Source organism: Pezoporus occidentalis, unplaced genomic scaffold (genome assembly GCF_034315485.1).
Source record: "Pezoporus occidentalis ecotype Australia unplaced genomic scaffold, CSIRO_AGI_Poc_V1 ctg16, whole genome shotgun sequence".
NCBI classification, from domain to species: Eukaryota; Metazoa; Chordata; class Aves; order Psittaciformes; family Psittacidae; genus Pezoporus; species Pezoporus occidentalis.
The window spans coordinates 4,932,343-4,957,596 of record NW_026913425.1 but is presented as its reverse complement, the minus strand read 5'-3'; the positions used below and the strand labels follow the sequence as shown (position 1 = coordinate 4,957,596).

Below are 25,254 nucleotides of genomic sequence, written 5' to 3'. Positions count from 1 at the left end.
AAAAAACATACTATTACTGAAACTAAAAGCTATGCCAAAGTCATCCCAGTTGCAGATGCTTCTGCCCACCCTCCTCCACCCAAGGTTCTGTACTCAGGACTAGGTTACACAACTTCCATTTATTCCTCCTAGAATGCTACACAATGAATGATCCCATTCACTGATTCATGTAGCACATTAATTCAAGTCTTTCTGAACATGAAGACCAAAAGGGTGATGCTATATATAAATTTAACAGAAAACTTAATCAAACTTTTTTGCCAGTATTCAGCTTCCCAGAATTAGCATCTATCATGCATGTAATACTGAAAAACGTTAGACTTACCATTAGCTACATATGTAATCTTGCATAGGATGTTGTCCCTGCTTATTTCCTTGTTCCCCTCTGGTGGGCTTACTAATGTCTGACAAATCATAGCAATATTTATTTTGGCACGGACACAGCGATTATTCAGCTGCCAGAAACAAAACAAAACAAAAAAACCCCACATTTGTAAGCTTCAAATTCAATTTGTTTCAGTGTACTTGACTGCTAAGATTTTAATTTACTGTAAAGGCTCAGACACTCCAGAAGCTGTGTTTCCAAGAGTTTGCATTCCAGCACTACAATGGATGTAACATGAATGTGAGCAAAATGAAAGGTACATGGTAAATAGGGAAAGGGCTAAACCAAATTGCCTGAATCTCAGGTTTCTGTTTGCTTAATACATATTACAAGTGAATTACTTCAATTATTCTGACAAATGAGTAAAGAAACATTTAAAGAATAATGTTCTAGTATTCACAAATATTGGTTAGTACCTTTTCCCTTGTAAGCAGGCTGTGACATAGCAATCAGCACAGAAATATTCCCAAAAAAAACAATCACTGCTACTATCCGACAGAACTAAAAGGCAGATCTCTCTAAGATGGAGGTTTAACAGATCCCATATTACAATTATACAAGCCTACTCCTGTATCTGACAATATGGAAGAGTTATTGATTTGAATACATACAATATAACCTGAAATCTTTAAAATGTTTTCAGATCTCCAGAAATTTTGCTTCCATTCTGCTGCAGCACCTTAGATCTGCCAACTCTTGAGATAAGGCAATAAAGCTTTTGTCTCAGAATGCTTTCATAAGGTCATTGTTTAAATAAACTGAATTTCTGCATATCCAACCCTTCCCTCCCAAGTATTGCACATGCATCACCAAATAACAGAAAATGTTACCATAAAAGTAGACCTTGATAGAATGAAAATAAATACTTACAGGAGCGCTATCATGTTCTACAGAGAAATTGCACACAATCCAGGTTTCAGGATCATTTTCACTGAATGCTGGTATCTTTCTGATGGCAGACAAATACAGCACATCCCTTTGAGAAGCTGGCCACACTCTCTGCAGAGAAACACCTGAATATAAGCTTTTTCAGTTTTGCAAATTAAGTACTTGCTACCCTTGCATAAAGTTAAAAGCAAGCGAGGCAAAACAGGTCAGTCATGTTATTTAAGTTTCTTCAAGTTTGTACTGAAACAGAACATAGCTGTTATACAGATGCATACCAGATTATCTGACTAATTTTTTTTAAATGAAATGAAGAAGCAAAAATTCAAGGCCTTTGAAATGCAGAGAACCAAGCTGGAATGACTTTTTCAGTAGACAAACAGGAAGAGGCAGCTCTTCTGTTCCCTCAATGTCAGGCTTACAGTTTAAGCGAATACTTGTAAGGTACAAACTGAACAGATGCATCTACAGTTACTCTCCAGAGACAGAAAGGAGAGACCTATCTAAAACACATATTATTTCTAAAAGGTGATACTTCAGTAAGACACGTGGTAAACTCATACTATCTAAGAGAAGGTTTCAGAAACAAAAAACTCTGATAAGAAAATATACAGAAGCCATTTTCCTGACAATATGGGAAAAAAATCTAGTTTTAACAGCACTGTATAGTTTACACAACTGTCTCAAAAATCACAAAAAAAGTTTTAAGGTAAACTTTTTTTACCACATTATTGGTAAAATTTGCAAAGAAAAATATATTTGGTTTTATACTGGAAGCACGCATGGTTAAAATTATTCTGAACATTTTTGGAACATTTTTAAAAATATTTAAGTTATAGTTGTTGCATTATAATTCAAATGAACATTTTAGGACTGGTGGGAGGTGAGCACACATGCGACAAATCCTGTACCATCAATTATAACACCTCGTAATGCAAATATGTATGCCAACTAATTGTGGGCAACAATAGCTTATGTTATTGTAAAAAAAAGCATACCATATAATGCTGTAAGTTTCTTCTTTGTAGGTCAGTGTTCATTAATTGTTTCCATTTCCCATTTCCTTTAGAAGGCTTCTGCCTTACTGGCAGAGATACATTTAGAGATTAAAAACAGTCCTCATTTGTTATTACAAGCTCTATCGGACACAAGCACAACCAGTTATGCTATCTGACAAAGCTGCAGTTTAATAAATAACTTGCTCTGAAATGTTGTTCTGAACAGTATTTAAATTGTTAAGCCATTAAAATATTCAGAATAAGATTAGACTTAAACACTTAAGTGTTATTACCTTATGTGTCTGGTAAATGATGATAGCATTATCAGCTAAATTTTCCACAACATGGAAATTTTCAATTGTTGCTGAAAAAAGGAGGGGGAGGAGAGAGAAATCAAGCATACACATTAGGTCAGTGTTATAGACAACATCCTTACCAATAAACACACAAATCTTAAGAACCAATTCCTTACTTTCCCAGTCATTACGAACATCAACATTCCAGAAGTAGTGGCAGACTTCATGCCCTGTTACCCCTTTAACAGCATGGGTTGCTTTCAAAGGATCTAAAACTATTCCATTCTCTTCCACCTCTCTTCTGTATACCTATACCAAATACAAAAAAAAAGAAAAGCAGAACAGAAATTATCTAAACTGATCATGCTTGAATTTTTTAAAAATAACATTAAAAAAATCCCGAAACAACACAACCAAAAACATCAAACCACCTACTTACCTGTAAGACCAACACATGAATAATTTGCCATGTCACTGTTCTCTGGTAAGTACCAATGCAGACATCCTTTCATGGCAATTCACGTAAGTATTTTAAGAATCTCTACTCCAAGAATGATTAAGCTACCTTAATTATCACTATGCACAAGAATCCATGCAAGCAGAGTACAGCAGCCAGCACAGTAACTTGCTACTCTAACATTTTCAGACGTCAAATTTACACGATACCAAGTTTTAAGTAGGAAATAATGAGAAAGGAATCTGCAAAGATGAAGAGTTACATACAATTTTGTATGAATAAATATAGTAGAAGCCACAACTCTTGTGGACTCCAGTCCTAACTTAATCCTATTCTCAGAAGCTTTAAAAGCATAACTTGCTGATAGTATTCCCAGAAAATCACAGAATCATGCAGGTTGGAAAAGATCCTTATGACCATTAAGTCCAAACATAAACCTAACACTGTCAAGTCCATCAGATGAAAGTATCTGTCTTCACAGTGTATCATCTTATATCAATTAAGCAAATTCCAAATGTTTACCTTCATTTCTCCTTCTTCTACCACTAGTTGCCAATTGGCATCTCCTCCTACATCTTGCAAGGAATATGTCATGTGGTTTTGTACCATCTCTTCCACCTTTAAAGGAGAAAAAAAACATCAAAAAAACACATTAACTCATTCCTTCCATCTTCTTGGGCAGAGACTGTACAGTACTTGAAGCCAGAAGTCAGTACTTCAAACCCTGTGCAGGAGCTGAATTTGGACAACAGAGCTTTCTATTACAGGTTAAGAGCAAGCAGATACCTCCAGCCTTCAGAAAAAAGAATCAAAAATTGTGATTCAACTTCCACCTTCATCCTTTTCAGGTACTTCCTATGCTTTCTTTGCACCTCTATAAACTGTCTAACTCACTATTTCTACCTAAGACAGTTTTATTTCAGCATACAGGAACTTAGTTCAGGTTATCTCTACAAAGAATTACAATATACTGTAAGATATTAACTGAAGAGCATTTGAAAAGCTTAACAAAGGTTGGGAGGATGAGGGAGAAAGACAAGCTCTAAACGAGTGAATATCAAACCTCATATTGGAATAGCATTGAATGAAACAGTCATGAGCAAAGCTTGCCTATTCTGTTTGACATTTTTCGCACAGTTGCCTGCTAGAAGAAAGAACCCAAATGCTTACATTCAAAGGATTTGTTCAGAGATTCAATTCTTTTAAAATACTAATTTAAGAATTATTTATCTAGACTTGTGTGTACTTTTCATAAAGGCCAAAAATTTGGTACATCTTTACCAATCATAGAAAGGTTTGGGTTAGAAAAGACCTAGTTCCAAACTCCTGCTATGGGCCGGGACACCTTTCTACCAGACCAAGTTGCTCAAAGCCCTGTCCAACCTAGTCTTTAACACAGCCAGGGATGGGGCAGCCACAGCCTCTCCGGGTGACCTGTGCCAGTGTCTCACCACCCTCACAGGTAAGAATTTCTTCCTAAAATCTAATTTAAGACTATCTTCTTTCAGTTTAAAGGCATTCCCCTTCTGCTGTCACTACATGCCCTTGTAAAAAGTTCCTCTCCAGATTTCTTGTAGGCCCCTTTAGGTACTGGAAGGCTGCTATGTCTGCAAATGCCTCATTTTTTTTTTTTAATTTCATGGAATGTGCATGAAAATGGGTGCTGGCACAGGAAACAGATTTTTATTTAAAATATACAAACTTATTCTCTTTCTTTGGCTCTCCATTCCTTTCCAAATCCCACTCACCTGCAACTAAAAATAACAGCAAAAATAAAAAGAATCCGTTATCATGTTTACAAGTACTGGAAACACTTCAATAACTTTTTTCCACCCAAAAAGCAGGTGACTACTAAAACTTGTCACAGCAAGTAAGTCCATGTGATTGACACTATTTTCCTGAATTACTAGAAACAGGGTGGTTTTTCTCCTAAACCAAGAGCACTACAAGCAAAGGTTAGTTAATTGACCAACACAAAGGTTAGCTTAAGAAGTGCACAATCACAAGATTGACAGTCTGAACTCATAAATGGCTTTGCACAACTGAAAAAAAAAAAAGCCTAGTGTACCTATAATATATAAAACATATTTAAGCAAGTAGTACAAGTAGAAAGCAAAACTAAACAATACTTAATCATCTTTATCTGACATGATACAGAGTTTACATGTGTTATTTAATTTAAAGCAAGTAATTTTTCTTGTACTACGTACTCCATGGGCAGCACACTGAAAACCAGGAAGGAAAAGAAGGAAATGTTACTAGTCCAGTTCAGGGGGGTGTCTTTGCATTTTTGGTTTGGAATTAATATGAACTAAAACCATCCACACAATTTGTGTTTATGCTTTTACACAGGCCATTTTTTTTTCCTACTAATTTCTAGCAGGTTTCCTACAGAAGATTCTTCCCTTAACCCCATGAAACAATGACAGTACAATACAAACCAGGTAAGAATGTGGGTTATTTAAATATTCCATTTATTAGCTCTAGATCATACTTTCAGAAAGGAATCCTCGCCGTGGTCCCAACCTTTACCTGCAACACCTTCACGTCCCTGTGTCTCTTCTCTCCTAGTTCCTAATCTGTTAAGGACAAAGCTAGATTTTGTAGGCTTGTTTTGTCCTTTGCTTCTTTTTGCCTTATGCTAAAATCAGAGGGATGAGAAGAGCAAGGTAAGAAGAGAAGAAGGCACCCGTAGTAGTGCAATCTAAACAGTTTCTTACTTCTGCTTCACTAAGGAACTGGAGTACCTACAACTGCCATTTGCATATTACCTGCCCCAATTCCACTAATCTACACACTGATTGCTATCTGTCAACCTGCACCTATTTCAGAGGCACAGAGTCAAGATTCACAGCTCCTTTCCTGTTGAAGAGGCCAAATTATTACCTCTGGGTTCCTGGCAGGCTACAGCAACGGTCTCTAAAAATACTGGTAACCTGTATGCCATGCAGTCTAGGCCTGAACACTAGGTGGGACATTCTTCACTTTAAAGACTCTCGGAACAGCTCAATCGATTTTAAAATGGGATAGTTCTTTAACAGAAAGTGATACACACTTTAAAAATAAAACTGCACTTTAAAAGAAAGCGATCTGATCTACTAGTCAACTGGCAAAGACAAATTAATGCCTTTATAGAGGCACATGGAAGAAGCAGCTCCAATCAGAATACGATTTATACCTCTCAATCTTAAAAAAGATGCTGCAAGTTTCTACTTGACCTTTTACTAATTTCAAAATCCTCTTCATATGAATGAAGTCTAGAAACAAGTCACATTTATTCAGAATTACAATATTAATTTGCTTTTCCAAAAGCCAAATATTTGGCCTGGGGACAGAGGTCAATTTCATATTAATAAGGCCCAGGGCACACTGCCACCAAAAGAATGTGTGCTGCTTTTCTCTTCATGCTACGTTACCTGCTTATTCAGTAGCAATGAAACTCAGAGTAGGTGGACTGACTTGTTGATGTGGGAAAAATTTGTTCCAGGGAAAATATTTGGGGTGGTGAGCTGTGGGAGAGTAGCTTCCTGTAAGTTAAGATGATCATCCTTTCTGCAGTAAGCCCATTAACTTGAAACTGCATTTGAAAGCACTCAGTAGTAACTTCTATGTAGTATAATCCATGCAGCAGCTAAAAAGAGCAACAACTTGACTTCAGTCTATTTGATCCTGATTCTTAAACTCTCTTTTCATTATTGTGATAAGGACCTGATCCACCTAAGATTTGTTTTTAAATCGCTAGGCTCTCAGGCACACTAGTGCTCTGGAACTGAGGTCTGAATGTACAAATGTTGTCACAGGCATAAAAGATGAAAATGAGGAGGCCTGCATGCTTTAGGAGCTGGGAGTCTCCCTGATACTGAGCTGCCATTGTGTTCACAGCCTGACAGACAACCAAACTTGCTTTCTCTTACTTGATTTCCTCCCTTTCCCCAAAACAAAAAGAAACCTGAAAAACTAACTTGACTACTGGAGTACTGGTAGAGGAGCCTATCAGTGTTGTGCTACATGACCTCCAATTTTTTTCCCTTGCAATAAGTTAAATTTCAGATATTAACTGACTGCAAATGGTTAATGCAAGTATTGGGATTTCAGTCCAATAAGCAAAGTCCTTAAGTGATAGGGTCCTGCTCATAAAGCAGGCAGTACAGTCTGCAAGTTGTATAATTCCATACTCTGTTAAATAAAAGAAAATCCACTCCTATTTGAAAAAGCAGGTTGTTTGCTGCATTGGTTAATAATTTCTAAAAAAGTCCAAAATAACAGATCCCAGAAGGAAGCTCCATGTTCACAATCACAGAACACAGCAGGAAAAAAACTAATGGCATGAATGCCATGTCTGAAAAACTTTTTTTTTTTTTGAGACTAAACGCAACCATATGACCTCACCTACCTAATTCTACTCTGAACTACAATCTTCAGAGAAAGCACCTAAAGTAATTTTGTGTATTATTGGAATATGTCTCTATGACTACACTGACACATTCAGGATGTCAGACTCATTTTCAGAATGGGGAGTAAATATACTGAAACTCTTCAGTAAAAATTCTTATATCCGTAATCTTGTTTATCAACATACTTTATGAGCTTTCAGTAATAAAACTAGTTGGAGAAGTAAAAAAAAATGGTCAGTGAGCCTTAACATTTAGTACATTTATGTAATTACAAACAAAAGTTAAATACAAAATTAAACCTTTGATTTAAAAGCAAGAAAAACTATTCAGCTTGTAGCAAAGACCATCTCCATCCCACACAAAACAGGTTATATTCTACTTTTATTATAATCAGAAATGTAAAATTTTCAAGTTGAAGGCATTTTTAAAGCTATCTAATTAAATCCAACGGTTTCACAAGATTGGGGCCACTGCACAAGTTGATATGCATGCAAGCTGGATGTAAAAGGACAACCATTTAGTACAGGAATAGAGAATTCCTTTGTTTGTCTCAGCATACTAGTTTAAAGCGAGCAGTGATTTATGTAACAAAAAACCCAGGTTCTAGAGAAGCGGATGAAATACCGCAGAGATATGCAACCCCCACTCGACATATTAATACAGTACCTGGGCGCTGAATCTGTGAACATCATCAGAGGCACTGACTAGATCAATGGAAGACATGGAGGAAGAGCGACTATAGGGCTACCAGAGACAGACAAAGAAAAAACCAAGTAATCAGAACAAAGGCACAACAGAGCATTCAGTACCAACTTGCAAGCACAAGATAATGAAGAAAAGGAAAACAAAAGCAGCAAGCACAGCAGCAAATGCTGATTTCATGCACCTATTATGCATTATGCTCCCAGTGTAGCCCTGAGAGGAGCATAGTGTTTCCAGTAACACTAGAAAAAAAGCAATTGGATTTTTTTTTTTCTTTCACAAAATCAGTTGAGTGAGTTTTGGTAAAGGTATCTTGAAAGTACTGAGGTTAACAAGTTGAGATTGTTTCCTTTATTATCTAACTGACAAACCTGATACAAGTCAAAAGTATTCTAAATACTCAAATCAGTGTTTCTTTGAGCCAAGACAGGAAACAGTCGTTCTCCAATTCTGGCTACTCCATTTGAAAAATGAGTAAACCACTGACAGTTACTAGAAACACTTAAAAAAAAAACAACAACTCACCTACCCATATAAGATATTATATAGAAATATCATAGGTTAGCCCATCATTCAGGAGATCATAAGAAATACCTTACCATTTGAACAAATCGATGAGTCCCCACAGCAGAATATGCATCTCCAGAAGGTAAGGATGTTGGCCAGTGTAATCTAACCTTTTCACTTTGGGACTGCAATAGAACAGGTTTAATTATCAGTGGTCACCTGCTACTGGAAGGACTATGAAACAGAGTGAGTCATCCTCAACCTACATAGTGGCTACAACAACTAATGCTATAGGTGACAGGCATGAAGCTATCATCCTATTGGAATTCTCAGTAAGTGAATGGGAGTAAAGACTGAATTTGTCTGTACTCAAGGGGTACTTCAGAGTTAAGGAAAATAGATTGGCAGCATTAAGGACCCATTAAGTACTAACACAACAGTCACTCAAAACTTTCACTGTCTGTTCAGAGTATATATATATATATATATATATACACACATATATACCATATATATCCATTAGGAAGTCTTTTAATTCTTAACCAAGTCATTGTAATCACTATATTTATAAATCTAAGCACTTTTAAGACAAAGGATGCACTACTTTGTAATTCCCTCTCATTTACATACTGCCATACTTTCTCATATTCTATATATTTCTTCACATGCATCTTATCCCTTTTTGATCCTTGTCACTGAAGTGTATTGAAGAAATAAGTTAAGAGCAGGAACCAGAACCTACAGGATTTTAAAACAAAAACTAAACAACAGAACTACACCTTTGCCGTTTCACATACTGCAGGGGTCAAAAGAAACTTTGGACCAAAAACTAGGTTTTGAGAAACAGCTCCACTGTTTTGATAATCAGGGCATCAGTTACATACAAAGGTAAGTCTATCCTGGATGCTTATTTAGGAATTAGGAACTACAGACATTCAACTAGTTAACACCCTACAATGGTCTCTGTAAGCTGTGAAGTCACTTTCTCAAAATTAGTGTTAAGCAACAATATTTAACTGTAAAAATACCAAGTGAATTCTCCTTATCAATGTCAGAATAAAATACCTAGAACTTCAGGAGATGGACCCCAAGACTGAGTTTAAGTCACAGAAATCTCCCATAAACACCCGTCATTAAGACATTTTTCAAGTATCAATACCTGTTCTTCCATTTTATCCTGTCTATCGAGAGCAGCTTCAACAGCATCAAAGAACTCCTCTTCATTAATCAGACTATTAGGACCTTCCTAGAGCATAAAAACCAAGCTGAGTTCAAAATTCTGGAGACATGAGAGTTCCACTTCATTTTAACATTAGAATAACATATTTATATATTATACATATGGCTGTTGGAAGCAAATTTCTTCTACAGACCTCAATTTCTTAGATTACAATTCCTCTGAAAACCATACTTGTTAAAAGAAGTTACTTCCTCTAACTACAATTTAGAGAGCATGTATCAAGGAGAAAAAAACCAGGAAACTGAGTAACAGTGTCAATAAACTCTGAGAGCAGATTTAGTCTTTAATTAACACGTATCTTCTCTTAAAACCATGTATTGTGTGTCAGTAAAGTACACATTAACATAATTGTGTAGTTAAGACTCCTTCCAAGAATTCCAGTGCCTTAGGGCAGATTTCAGAAGTGCTCAAAACATAACAAGAGAAAGGAAAATTCTGAGATCTCTATTGAAAATTCTTGGAAAGAATGGTTTAACACTAAACAGCAGGTGGAGATGAGTCAATTATTAAAAATTCAGATCTACAAAGTCAAACCTTAGTTTCAGAGAATTAGGTTTACCACTTTCAGTATACTGTAAAACAAGGCGATCCAGCATATTTCAAAAAATTACAATGGGGATATGTGGGAGAAGCAGCTGCGTCCATAAACAGGGAGCCAAAGTCCAGCTTTCATAGAATCATAGAACAGTTAGAGCTGGAAAGGACCTTAAGATCATCTAGTTCCAACCCCCCTGCCATGGGCAGGGACACCTCACACTAAACTACATCACCCAAGGCTCTGTCCAACCCGGCCTTGAATCTATCTTCTTTTTTTATTTTTATTTTTACAGTGTATGCCTCAAGTCACAACAGAAAAACTAAGCTCAAGCATCTTCTAAATATCTCAACATATTATTTCTCAAGCTATGATTTGTAAATAGAAACATGTTTGATTAATGTACATGAAAGGCTCAAGTTCTTAAAAATTACGCAAACTGCATTATAGGTGCATCAGCTTGTATTATTCTTCACAATGTGGTTTACGTGGCTTAGAATTTGACTGACTACCTCACTACAGAGGAAGCTGCTGAAACATGCAATTTAACAGATAAAAGGAATCTAAAAATCACTGAATTTGTCAATATAAAATTTCAGTTAGCAACTTAAAAATCAGTTGAAGTTAGACTTCAGATTTGAGAACTGCCTGTGCAGTCAGGGTTTTATATTTGCTTTGCGCATCTATACAGCTGAACCATCAAAAAGAGAAAGTACAAATCTAGTGCACATAAGCCATCTCAAGTGTACAAGAAAAAACAGCAAAAAAATCAGCAGGAATATCTGCGAGCAACATGCTTTAGACAAAAGCAGAACATAGAGGCCTGAGGTAAAGACAGACTTAATTCTCAAAATATTAAATACTGAGATTCTTCATACAGTTTCTGTTTCCAAGGTGGAAAATCAGAAATGGCATGAATACACTTGCACAAGACAAACACCTTGATTTACACATCATTCACCCCTCTTTGAGAAACAAACCAATCTTCACAAGTCCCAGTGTCTTTAAAAATTTCAGAAGCAGACTTTGTACCTCATAGTCTGGCCCTCCAAAGTGGGACTTTTTCTTCAGTTCTGTTACAGCATTTTTGTATGCTTCTTCAATTCTCCTCCTCTTCTCCGACTCCTGTAAAATTATATGGTAATGTGATTCAGGAAGAATGAATCTACTGCTAATAGTCCACACATGCCAGTAAATGGAATTACCTGACTGGTATAGTTTTGGTTTGTTGGTTGTTTTTTTTTTCCCCTCAAGTAAAAACTGCAAAGCTGCTGATTTTCTGAATTTATTTGCATGCATGTATTATGTGCACCCGTATACATACATATATATATTACAATGCCTGGGCAGGTAACTATCTTGATGATACCTTCCTAAAGTCATGTGAAAGAAACTAGATCAGCAAGCAAAAACTGGTATCTAGCTTAAGAATAGCTATTAATGGTTCACTGACTTTGTATCTGGCAGTTCATATAAAACTCCTTGACACAGATGCTTGGGCAGTGATAACAAAGGGTGAAAAGTAAGATTGGTAAAAACCTAACTTGTTGAATGTAATGAGATACTCATGAGTCACAGCATGTTAAATTTGTATCTATAATTAGCTGGCACGGTTTCAATGTGAATCATTTTGTGAACTCCACGCAGTGATTAACTCGACGTCATTCTCCCATAATAGGTGTGTGACTGTACTAGAGCCACTGATGTCTATATCATTGTGTATTTTGAATAAAAAAGTAGCAATGCCAGGATCAGATTAAGTCTAGTATTTCCTCTGCAAATTCTACAAACTGCCAGATCTTCTCAGTGAGTGAAAAAGCCATGAACTTCTGAAAATTTTGTAGGATTCAGCTTTAATACACAAGATGTTTCTCTGTCGCCTTTCATAATCACATCAGGTGGAAGAAAGTTAAGTCTTACAGGCGAGCACCACACACTAGCTCTTGCAGATGAGTATAATCACTCAGAGATCCAATTTGAACTTCAAAAAATACTGTGGAAAACCCTTAAGCAATACTGAAAGGCTGGATTTACTAACTGGGAATTGGATGGTAACATTCATTCTGAAACACATTTTCTGGTTTCTGAAGACAGGTTTGAACAGTAAAGCAACAGTTTTGAACTAAAACAAAGAAGTACAGTTTTCCACAGGAAAATTCTTAGGGGAGAAAAACAGCACTTAAATGAACACAGTATTGCCTTCATCTGAGAACACAGGCTTTCCCTTCTGTAACCATCACAAAAAGACAATACTTGCTAACACGCACATTTCACAAAATTTTGCATGTTTACATTTTTTGAAAGCAACCGGAGAGTCCTAAAGATGCATAAAAGCAGAACTTGAGTATAAGGCATTGAGAGAAAGCATAGAAGTTTTACGAGAAGGCTGAAATGAAAAACAAAATCACAACTCCTCCGCCTGCTCACCCCAAATCCCCACATTTTCAGTACTTCAATCCGCAAATTATTGACAATTCACGTGTGTCAAAAGACAACTCTCCAAATCTGCCAGCTTCTCTTAGCAACAAGGCAGAAATTGGGAAACTGCTTGGCTGCACAGCAGGAAAATCACTGGTGTGTTAAAATTCCGTGTAGTTTAATGAAAGAGTTAAGTTACAGTTGTCAAAGGCGAACAAAATAAGCTACCTAAACATGTTAATCGTAGGGTAAAATTTAATGTTCAGATTATAATTTGCTCATTAATAGTGATTAGTAAGACCAAAGGAAATAAGAACAGAAAAATGTTGCTGTAGTCAAGACAATGTGAAAAGCGTTATCACAAGGGTCTTGTTGCAAATAAAACAATGGACCAAATGCTAGTGATTAAATCACTTTCTTATTAATTTTAAGTCTATTTTAAAATACATTCACAAGAGGCTTACACGGGAAAACATACTGCAGCCGAAAACCAGAAAAAGCCAGTCTCAAGATCTTAACAGCTACGAGTAAAAGGTTAAAAGCAAAGCTGTAACTACAATTACTTTTACAGCACATTATATGTTTTTGTTTTAATTTCATGCTGGCCATATGACTGTTTTGGTAACAGAAAACTAAATATAAAAATCTAGAATTACAGCTGTTGAGTGCATTATATGAGCAGTATCCTTCAAAATTAAAATGTTTTTATAATAATAATTTCTTGTTTTCAAAGGCTTAGAAATAGTTTCCAACATTCATTCAGAATGGAACCTGAAACCCTTTTTTTCATTTAACAGAACAAAATGAAGTTAATAAAGATACTTGCTTGATAACACTGCAGTCATCTCTAGTCAAAATGTAGTCATCTCCAGGTTCAACAAATTCTGAACTTGAGCTTTTTTTAATTTGAGATTTTTTTTTTTAGGAGAGTGACAATTTTAGAATATTTTCTTCAAGCTCAGCAGAACAATCTATCTTGCATCTTTAGGCTAAGCTAGCTTGCTACAAGACAGAGGCTGTGTATTTTGTACTAATCACTTTTGTATGTTGCTGCTAAGTAAAAGACAGTTATGAAGCTAGTGGAGTGAGGAGGCTAGAGAGAAGTGGGGAGTGAGCTACAGTTGTACTTACAATACCTGTAAAGCCACTATACAGTGGTATGGTACCACTGTAAAGCCATTGATTGTTTTTAGCCACTGACAGAGATATTGCTCTTCATGTAACCTGCACAGCACACAGCCAGCAGCATGAGCCTGCCAACACGAAGGAGAAGCTTGATGCCGTCCCTTCCAGCTCTGCTAGATGGGCTTTTACAAGCACTGACAGACTTACAAGAGCTCTAAAACTCTCCCAGCTAGAACATAAACACTACCAGCTGCCCAATTTCAAGTAATTTCTCCCTCTGATCTCTGAGAGAACGTATTCTAAACTTCATAACTTCAAAATATTTACTTGCTTTTCAAAGCAGTTTACACACCTATCCAAGAAAACAAACAAACAAAAAAAAACACCAAAGAGCAACACCATTCTCTTCCCACATCTATTTATCAGATGACAAGAGCAGTGTTTTTTGCTCAGGCCCATAGTTATAGAAGATACTCATAAAACCATCTTTAACAACAAGTTGAAAATAAAACAAAAGCACTTCAACAATTGGAGTGGAGTAGTGTTAACAGAGGTCCAGAGTTCTGAATACAGTCAACTGCTGTCTTTAAGGGTGTAGGTGTCAAGATGGTGGTCATGGGGGGCTGCAGGGGTGGCCTATGTGGGAGGAGGCTGGGGGTCTGCTCTGTGTCAGACCCAGGTGGTTCCAGCCAGCTCCAAAGACGACCCACTGCAGCACACAGCTGAGGCCATTCACCATGTGTGTGGCACCTCTCTGAAAGATGTATTTAATTGCAAAAGACACCCCAGGGAGAGAGGAAGGGGGAACCAGAAGTGAGAAGCAGAGGAAGAGCAGCAGATTGAGGGCCTTCAGAAAACATATCCACACTGCAGCCCATGGAGGACCTCAGGTCAAAGCAGAGGGACAATTTGCTGAAGGAACAACATCCCACATGGGACACACACTGCAGCAGATTTTCCCCAGAGGACTGCTGCCCATGGAGAGGACCTGCGCAGGAGGAGGCTAAAAGTGTGAAGAGCAAGGAGTGGCAGACATGCACTGCAACCCCAACATTCCTCACGCCACATTTCTTGGGGCTAGAAAGCAGTGGGTAGAGGGACCTGCAGTGAAGGAGTGAAGCTGTGCTTGGGAAATGGGAAAAGAAAGCCGTTTTGGTGTTTATGTTTCACATTAACCAGATTTATTTCAAATCAGCAACAAACTGATTTTCCCCAAGTCAAGAATGTTCTGCTATGACAAGAACCAGTAAGCAATCTCCCTGTTTTCCTCTTGACCCATCAGCATTCTCATCTTATTCTTCCCCCTAATCCTTCTGGATAGGTGGTGGGTGGGCACTTGGCTGTTAGACAATGCTAGCCCACCACAATTCTGTATTATTTAAATCAATAAAATTCTCCCCTTCCAAAAGCACAGCAATTAGAAGAATGTAAAGTAATTATTTTATATTAGAATTCAAGTACTTTACCATGAGTGTGCTATAAATCCCAGAAAATTTCACTGACAAATGTGACTTTAAAGAAGTTGCAGGTGTATAAACACTGAGCAACTTAAAACCTCCAAGGTTTTAGAATCTTTTGCTATTTTAACTTCTGGGAAAAAAGTCCAAATAAGCTGTGACCCCCTTTAAAATGTATTAATTCATGCCATATGAGTAGCAGTCACATGAAACCAAAAGTGAAATTTAGGATTAAATTTTTTCACGATTTACAGGCAAAAATAAGTCAAGTCCTAAAATAAGAAGTGACAAATAAACTAATTAAAATTCTCTATTAACATATTCTGTATTATATAATAACACAGGGACAAGAAAAAATCACTTCATCCATATTCTAAGCAAAGTCTGATCAACATGAGTGAACTGTGTTTGCTCAGCCCTGAGAATAGAAGAGAAGCCTATGAGGAGGGACCTAATAGTAGCTTTCCCGTACCTTCAACAAAGTCAAAGAAACAGCCAGACTTACTTCAGACTTCCTACAGACTGCTGAGCCAGCAGCCTGCAGGAGAGGGATGAAAAGAACAGTCAGACACTGGAATAAGAGATACTCCAACTAAGGAAAAACTTTTTTACTATTACTACAGTTAAGCAGCAGAACAGGTTGCCTAGAAAAGCTGTGCAGTCCCCAGCCTTAAAGACTTGAAATCAGACTTGATAAAGCCCTAAGCAACCTGGTTTAATCTCTAACCGTCCTTTTAAGCAGAAGGTTTGAGAAAAAGAGACCTCAAAAGGTCTAGTCCAACCTATGATCCTATGAACAAGCTTCAAGTCTTGGATGTACTGTAATTCCTCCAACTACTTAGACGAAGCAATAACTTTGACAGAAGTTTCAATACAGTTAGACAGGGTCAGAGCTTTGACATGTGGACAAAGACAACCACAGAGGCAGAGGCAAGGATTCAGACGTGGAGGTGTTCTGTTTGAATATGCTCATTCTTTGAATAGTGTACCACTAAAACACAGGGAGCGAGAAGTGTGATAAACACCACATGGGAACATGTTAAATGAAAAACAAGACAACAGCTAGAGGACTGCACAGGACACCGGCCAATGACGGCAGGATTCTAGAAATTATAGCCTGAAGTACAACCTAGCTGTGCCTCCAGCACATCCCATGAGAAAAGACACTGCTCCTTTTAAAGTTGCTAGAGTGGTTGAGTAGGCTTAGCATGAACTATCACTGCTATCAGATTAACAGATATTCTAATACCACACATTTTAAAAATTTAACCAGTCAGCATAAAACATGACTTAATCTCCTCAGTCTCCTAAAGGAAAGTGAAATAATTGTATCTTAAAAAGATATTTAAAGTTAGAACTCTTTTTCTCCTTAGTATTGTCACCATCTTTTATCACAATTAAAAAAATTTGGAGATTTGCACTTTTTTTTTTGCAAACATGGACAAACAAATCCCTTAGAAGGCTGCAACCAATACACTTATTATTATGGAATACTATCAGGTTCTCTATAGATATAAAATACAATATCTGAACACGGGCTGCAAAACCAGACTATGATAAATGTTACTACATCACCAGTTAGGATGAGACTTTCATGTTTAATAGGTGTAATAATGAAAGCACATAGAACTAACAAATGCTGTACATAAAATAAAAGCAATTCCTGGAATAAAAAAAGTTAACAGCACATTTTAAATTTTAATTTTAATCTAAAGAAATTTTTTTTCCCAACAAAAGGAAAATTATCTTACCTTATCTAGCTTTTTTTGCCAGCTTTCTTCACATTTTACCATGAGTTCAATACAATGAGAGAGTGTAGCAAGGATTCCAGCAGTAGTCGCCTTGAAAGTTATAGCTTCTCCTTTAAAGTCTATGCCATTAATTCCTTTCGGTGTTACATGTGGAAACACTAAAACCAAACACGAATCATTCACTGATAGCTGCCTTCAAGCAAGCATTTTACATGCATACTTTATATTACAACTGTTGGAAGAAAACAGACTGGCCAGAGATGTAATATAAAAATAAAAAAAATGATAGTAATTTCAGCTATCCACAGGATAATGAAAGGTATTCAAAGGGAGAAACACATCCCCTCAGCTTCATCTTGCGATACCCTGTTTCAAGTCTGCTTGTAATGCTCGATTACTCTGCACTCCACAAATCACGCGGGTGGAGGGAGTGGTAATATTTTGTAACAATAGCAGTTTGACAGCTTGAAGGGGTGCCTAATTAACAAAGAGCAACCTTAAAATGTATCTGATGCAGCACTAAGAAAGGAACAATTTCAAAATGCAATCAAACCCTAAATGTAACATTCAAGGTTGCTTTAAATGGGTAATTACATATTTAAAAACACTGAAGTAAAAAGGTATGATATAAAAGTATCAAATGTGTTGAGTTATCCAAGTACTGTGGGTTTTGCAGTTCCAACAACTACTTCATGCTGTCAACCAAGCCATCTGTTGCTAAGGCTATTTAAACAAGTCATTTAAAACGTGTGACAAAAAAAGTACCTATTATATGACAAACTCGTATGTAGGTTGACATAATAACAAATCAAATGCTACACATTAATGTCAGAAAATATTAGAAAGCAGAAGTAACACCCATGCTGAAGCTGACTGAGCCTAGCAAGTTAAAGTAACTCCTGCTATGCCACAGTGGAAGCTAATGGCTATCACTTCCCTCCTCCCTGCCAGTGTGTCAATTTGTCAGCGTTCCCCTGTTATGGTTTAAAAAGTACAAATAAATACTTGTGTAAGTTTATCCAGTATGTCTGCAAAGGCAAAGCAAAGCTTTTGAGCAGCTCAGTTTTTGTAAGGAAGGGAAGTGCAACTGCTGTTCTCTAACGGCAGAGCCCTGTATCTTCACTTCGGGAACAGTAAGCAATTGTCTCACGGTCTAAAGCAATAGTTTAAGTCTCTACAGGTTTTACTCCTTTCAGAAGTAATCGAACTATTTTTTAAACAGCTGATTACAAACTACACACTGCTTCGAACACCTCAATAAGCATACATACTACAGTAGAATGCAGTTTATTTTTTGTTTCATGTTAATCAAGAGTACTCCCTAAAAGGTAAAGATGATGGGGCTGGAGAAAAAAAAGTAAAGAGAAAGAAAAATCTGTTCAGAAACAATAATAAGCACAGCAGCTCTCCCTCCCCCTAACAGCTGCAGAGGGAACATGGAGGAGGCTGAGACTGAAAGTGGTACAAGCTGGCAAGAAGGTGGTGCAGTAGATTCACTGAGAATAATGAAAATAACACAAGGGCTCCACCCATAACAATTCATGACTGAAAATCAGAGTTTATACTGATAATTATTCCTGTTGGTGTAGACTGTGTTCACACACAAGTTTACCAGCACAGCTATAATGCTTCAGGCATGATTTTTCTCTCTTAATTATGGATCATGCTAAAGATGCTGAAGAAACTACCACTAGCTGCAACATGGCAAGATCATTTCAGAAATCTCTGTGGTAGATTACAAGGGAGATGCAGCAATGCAGCCTCATTCCCTAGGTATCTTCAGGTGTCAGCCACAGGTCATTAATACTTCAATACAGTTTCAGTCACACAAATGACAAGTCACATTCAATGACATGTTGCAAGTCATTTGTTAATGACTACTCTCAAAGTAGGATTGATACATGAGAAGTTTGCAGTTTTAAAATTAGCGTACACAGTTCCTTTCAGCCATTATAATTGTGGGCAAAAATGAACTTGTTGAAGGAAGGTGCAAAACCTGTTTCTTTGAAGAAATGGTCACTTAAGAAATTCCTTACAATGGATAGGAGTATTCTGATTCTTTCCTAATCCCAGGAGATATTTTTCTTCTCAGAACATATCAGAAGATGAGCTCAAGCCTTATCTGGGTAACATCTTAAATTGTATTTGTCTAGAGATTTTCTACTCTGAGAGCCTGAATATCTTTCCTATTCCTTTTTTAAGCTTTTTTTTTCCATGTCAACTACAAATTTGTTCAAAATGAAATCTCTCATCAGGAGATCTACATGGTACAAGGTAAAGGCTAATAGGAGAGTGTTCCTAACACTGCAACTGCTTTTCCAACCTCACGATCAAACTGCATGCAGCCAACTGAGAAAAAGCAGCAGGATGATTTTTCTCCTACTGTAGCTTCAATTTCAACATCTTCCAAGTGGTTCCTTTATAATTATCCTGTCTTTTAAGCATTTTGCTTTATTTCCAGTTGTTTTCACTTGCCTTTCACATTGCAGATTCTTCATACAATGTTTCAGACTTCAATAGGTCTTTAGCCCTTCTCTCCTACACCTCTGTATCAGTTAGGATAGGTCAGTTTTCCCTTTTTGTTCCTAAGATTGTTTCTAACACTTTCCCAGATGTCTCAAACATCATGTGTTTGTTCCAATCTGTTTTCATATGAATCAGAAAATTATTTTAAAACACAGTAAGTAGAAAGTAGTTCCTTTATATTTTCCATTTAATGACACCTTAAAATTAGTTCAGTAATGTGAGATGTTAAGTGAAAAATGTTCAGGTGTATGACCCATTTATTGATATCTACTGTTGTTGATCTTCTTGGATAAGTAGGATTGCTATGATTAGTTGTCATCTAAGAACAACCCCATTATTGGTGAATGTTCTTCCTCTATTCAAAGCACAAAAATCCAGTGTAAATCCTACCACGTTTTACATCGAATTTCCATCCTTAAACCTCTGTACCATTTTCATCATTATAGCTGCAGTACAAAACCACCTTCCATATTGAAAAAGGTTCCTTAAGTAGGTTTCACCTGCTCTTCCTACTCTTACATAATTTAAATCCAAATACACACATTTTACTGAGCAGATGGATAGAAACGCTTCCTGATCAAGATCCCAGTAGGTAAATATGCATCAGCCAGACTTTCCCTTGGTGTTCTATACATTGTTGAGTTACCAATTTTTTTCACTCTTCCTAGCTTTTTACTCACACACCCTAGAGAACACAGAAAAGAAAAAGTCTCCCTGTCCAAAATGTCTTCAGAGTAGTACGCAATTCTCTATAGTCATGTTAACTTCCTCCTCCCACCCAGGGAAGGTGCATAAGGGAACAAATTTCAGAAGACAACGTGAATACGGTCCCTTAAGTCAATCTTAAATTTAATGATTTCAGCACTAGACTGGTTGCACTGGTGGTTTGAACAGCAGGCTCAAACACTCCTTATCATACTAGGCTATATAAGAGGCTGAACCCATGCTTCTTACTCCCTGAAGTACTGACTACAGATCAGCCCCCAGAATAAACAGGCAAACAGGCAACCACTTCTCATCTACAATTAAAAAGCCTGTTTCAGTCCTTTCAGGACTTGATAGAGACTTGAAGAATGGAACCTGAAATCTGAGAAACAAAAGAATCTTAACAACTGCTCTGAGGCTAAACTTTAGAAAGGGGTGAAATTTTAAGATAATTCTTTCATTATCAACTAGTCTGAGTCATTTTCTAACCAATATATTGGCATGGCTTTCTCAGCCCAAAACATCTGCTTCCCCCACTGCATCACTCATGATTCCATTTTATGGCAGAGACTCTTAATTTTTCATTTCTAGTCAAGCTTTGCAGCACTCAGCTACTAAATATTTAACAGGTCGAGCCCTTAGAAATCAAACTAAGGCACAGAAAAACTAAATGGAGATGAAGTTTTTCATAGAAATAATTGAAGGAAAGTAAATTTAATGGAATCAGGAATCAGAATAACTGGAATTAGAAGTTACGCAAAAAAGCAAGGGGTTGTAGAAATTATTTTTTGTGAGTTTACATAGAGGTACCCATAATACATGGCAATTTCTTAGCATATAACTTCCCAAAGACTTGATACAGAACTTTTAAAGAGGATTACAGATATCACTTAAAATTCCTTTTAAATTCCTGGTGATGAAAATAAAGAAGTCACTTATTTTCCATTTAAATATCTTAAGATGACCAGAGGTACTAAAAATGTACTTTCCTAATGGCATTCCCCATATCCTATGTGTACATATAGCAGTACACCAGAAGAATGTAGATATGAAGAGATGTTCTAAAGGTAAATTAAGCTGAAACTCCTACATTATCCTACAAAAATTAAAATTGACAAAGACGTCTTTTTCAAAATGAATCATGCAGTAAAATTAAATTCTCACTTAACAGTTTTTTAAAGAAGGCTCTTTGTTTTATGAGGTTTTCTCTGACTTAACAGTCCTCAAAAAATGTACACTTGTATACACACAAGGGATAGGAGAACTGTGCACTTGTTTGCAGGTGAGCGTTGCAAGACTACTTATCTTTGGTAATAAAAGGCAAGAAAAATTTATTCAAAACTAGAGTTATATGTACTTAACCTTTGAAATTAGCATTACAATTAATTCTCAGCAGAGGAAGTACTTTATGTAATTGAAAAAAATTTACTCATATGATGAATTCTAGAAGTATCCTGAAAGCTCCTTCCACTTCCTTTCCTTTTTCCTCATAACAATTTTGGCTATACTCTAGAAAGAGCACTTAAATGCAACAAGGAAAGATGTAACAGGGGGGCAACACACAATTAAAATGAAAACAAGACAAAGAATAGGCTCATTTTGCCCATATTATCTTCCACGTTCTTGATTAAAGTGTTTATATTTTTCAAAATGCTTTTAGCAAGGACTTTGGGAGATACCATCAGATTTGAAACTGAAGGCAGTGCAACTTCAAAGTTTTGTGAATCAAAGTCTAAGAAATATCTTAGGACTGAATCATCAGCATTTACACAATGTAAACACCAAAATATTTTGGTTGGGGAACAAAAGAAAGGCTAAGAAGAATGCAAATGGATTTTAAGTGCCAGGCCAGAAGTATCAGATTTCTAGACCAACAAGAACTGCATGAGTCCTTCACATTTACTGCATGGATGCAGTGAGTACAATAATGAGATCATTTAAAATAATAAAAATCAGAATTCTGTTCATCATAATGGAAAATACAGTAAAAAAAAAGTGCTAATATTATGAGGAGTGAGAATTGGTAACAGTGTTGACTTCACACTACATACTCATAGAAGTCGGAAAAACTATACTGGGACATACGTAACTGGGAAAGCATCGTTCTCCACCACACTCCTAAAGCAGGTCACACTTGCAAGAAAAACTGCAGTAACCTGTCACAAATACCAGGTCCCAATATCTGAATGAGGCAGCTGTTTCAACAGAATTTTGCAGTGAATACAGCTTTGGACACAGAATAGGAAATTCCAAACTTACATTAATATTTGTGTGAATTAAGTAACTCAGAGAATCATGAAAAGCACCTAATAAATGGTAACGTGAAGAAGAACTTGCTGTCACATACATTTGAATAACTACTTTTCCATTTTCTGCCTAGAAAAGAGCATATGTACTGACCATGTATCAGGCTTCTCATATCATTCATATGAATTTTCAGTGAAAAAGTTGGGACAGACTTACATTTTTCCTTACTGCTGTTACTGTTATGTACAAAATCCCCATCAGAACGCACTGTAGGGAAATCATCTTCATCATCTTCTACCACTAAATTGGAGAGAAAATATTATGGGAATGAGAAGGCTTTTCCGATTCTTTGTGTGCAAGAAAGAATTAAGAGCATCTTCATGGCTAAACAGCATTTAAGATTTCTTCCTGCAACAAAAGTCATGACCACCCCACCCCGCCTTCAGCTTTTTTGTGTGGTTTTGGTTGTTTTGCCTTTTGTTTGTTTTGGTGGGGGGTACTTATTGTTGGTTTAGTTTGGTATTTTTTGACTCCAGTCCGCTATCAGTGTTACTAGCAGAAATCATCTAATGCTTGCTCAGTGTTGAAGTTTAGCACTCAATTCTATGGTAAGAACAACAATATTTTGGTGCAACAACTGGATAAAGCAGGGCGCTACAATTCAGCAACTATACTCTTCTGCACTAAAAAGTTTGCAAAGAAGTGGAATTGTACATCTACTGTTTACTTACTACCTAAAGTTTCAAGCTAACAGACCAAACCCAGGAATGAATATGAATGCCCCAGGAGTGCACATGGATACAGCAACAAGCTGTGCTCTGAGAAATGCAATTCAGAAATATGTAGACATCCACACCTGAGTCTACGAGGGCCACAAGTGTACACCCAGTGCTCTAGTTTCAGCTAACACATCTCATGAGGATGCATTATGATAGCCCCTTTGCCTTTTTAAAGACTGTATTGTTTCTATTGAAACTAGTAGCCTATTGTTTTATCAAAATAAAAGTGACACACTTATAAAACTAACTTGAATTCATCTTATGAGAGGAACCAATTATTGTTCTGTAACATCACTAAGTGTATTTCTTTTGTACTATTGACAGCTACAGGTTAATATTAAGTTAAACAGGTTTTTAAAGGAATTCAGCTTCTGAAGTGAAAATAGTTAAACTCTGTTTATGCAGAAATATGTATGATTGATTCCTATATTAAAGAGTAAATTTAAGATACTTTCTTTATATGGTATCAAATACTATAGTAACTATTTTAAGGGCTATTACTGTGTAAAAAGCTAAATTCTACAGAGATATGAGTTTTCTGTTACAGTTTTACCTTTATCCCTCTGGAGTTCATCTTTGGAAACTGCATCTGCACAGTCATCAAAGTATTTCTGTAAAGTATCAACTTGTCTACACAAGATGTCTCTAAAGGTTTCCATTTCTGCAAGCTTCTCACGTAAGCTATGGCCCTTCTGAAAATACAAGAGAAAAATGCCTGAAATGCTTCTGAACATCCAGCAGTAGTCCAATATGTTAAAAAAAAAAATCAATTCTGCAGCTATGAAGAACAAATTCAAGTTCAGCTATGACACACTATTAATGTCAGAAGGGTATAAAGAATTGCACACAAGCATTTTTTCCACTGGTCTCAGTTTTAACTCTTGACTACCTATGCTACTTTAGAGCACTCAGCAAAAGCTTATTAAAAATGTGATCTTGTATGCTACCAATTTTATGCCTATTTGCCTGAAAACAGTAACCTGTAGTTTAAGATCTTTGATCCATCTTTATTTCCCTTTCTTGTGTGAAGCTCCTCTTCTGCTCTCCCAGAAGCACAGCCCACCTATGTTCATGTTAATTATTTACGCACATGAAATAAGGAAGGCCATAATGTTTTCAATCTCTACCAACCAAATATATTAAGTCACAGAATCAGCATTCCTTTTCATTTAGAGGCCTTGATATTCTGAGGAATAAACGAGGAAAGGTTATAAATGCTCTGAGAGGTTTGATTTTCTTGCCACTGGAAGATGACATGATAGTTTAAAAAGGACAACTGTACAGAGGCGTGAGAGAGCTTTCTGTACCTGTGGTTCATCATAAAATTAAATACTCACACCTGCAGTAAACAAAATATTTTGGTTTTTTTTCTACAACTCTGTGGCAGTCTGCACACAAGTTATTTCTTTTTCAGTTGTGTGTTACTTACGCCCCAATACCAAGCAAACTTTATTCACTAACCTTGAATGAAGAGGTGGATGTTGCAGAGTAGCCACTTGCTCCAGAAACAAGAGACACCATGGAGCCATGGCGTCGTAAGCTTGACTCTGATCCGTAGCCAGATTCAGTCTAAAAAACAAACCACACACTTAGAGTGCTGAGGCTTTTAATAAAAAGGAAATCATGAAAGCAAGATTAATGTAATTGACTCTGAAACCCATCCATTTGTGCCTTCATTTTTAAGGTTTTAATGCAGCATCCATAAAGTTATTATGAATCTATTTTTTACCATACTGATTTATGAAAAATTAGTTATCTATATCCTATTAGAAACTCCCAAAAGAACAAGGCAACATATGTTTTAGGGTTCAAAAAAAAAGGACAATGTGCCATTATTTTGGCTTATG

The 25,254-nt window shown here is 36.6% G+C and overlaps 1 protein-coding gene across 5 annotated transcripts in view; it reads right to left on the bottom strand.

The window, feature by feature from the left end:
- CERT1 (ceramide transporter 1) overlaps positions 1-25,254 on the bottom strand; it is a 72,491-nt gene that overhangs the window by 5,964 nt on the left and 41,273 nt on the right. For 4 of the 5 annotated variants that reach the window (XM_062612387.1, XM_062612389.1, XM_062612390.1 and 1 more), the window contains 13 exons: positions 24,869-24,976; positions 23,961-24,099; positions 22,845-22,928; positions 17,151-17,308; positions 11,432-11,524; positions 9,784-9,870; positions 8,717-8,809; positions 8,082-8,159; positions 3,544-3,639; positions 2,741-2,873; positions 2,562-2,632; positions 1,256-1,384; positions 326-455 (listed from right to left, as the gene is read on the bottom strand). In XM_062612387.1, the coding sequence (XP_062468371.1) occupies positions 326-455; positions 1,256-1,384; positions 2,562-2,632; positions 2,741-2,873; positions 3,544-3,639; positions 8,082-8,159; positions 8,717-8,809; positions 9,784-9,870; positions 11,432-11,524; positions 17,151-17,308; positions 22,845-22,928; positions 23,961-24,099; positions 24,869-24,976 (1,399 nt within the window). The remainder of the gene's footprint in view (positions 1-325; positions 456-1,255; positions 1,385-2,561; positions 2,633-2,740; positions 2,874-3,543; positions 3,640-8,081; positions 8,160-8,716; positions 8,810-9,783; positions 9,871-11,431; positions 11,525-17,150; positions 17,309-22,844; positions 22,929-23,960; positions 24,100-24,868; positions 24,977-25,254) is intronic. The other variant, XM_062612388.1, reaches the window with a different exon arrangement.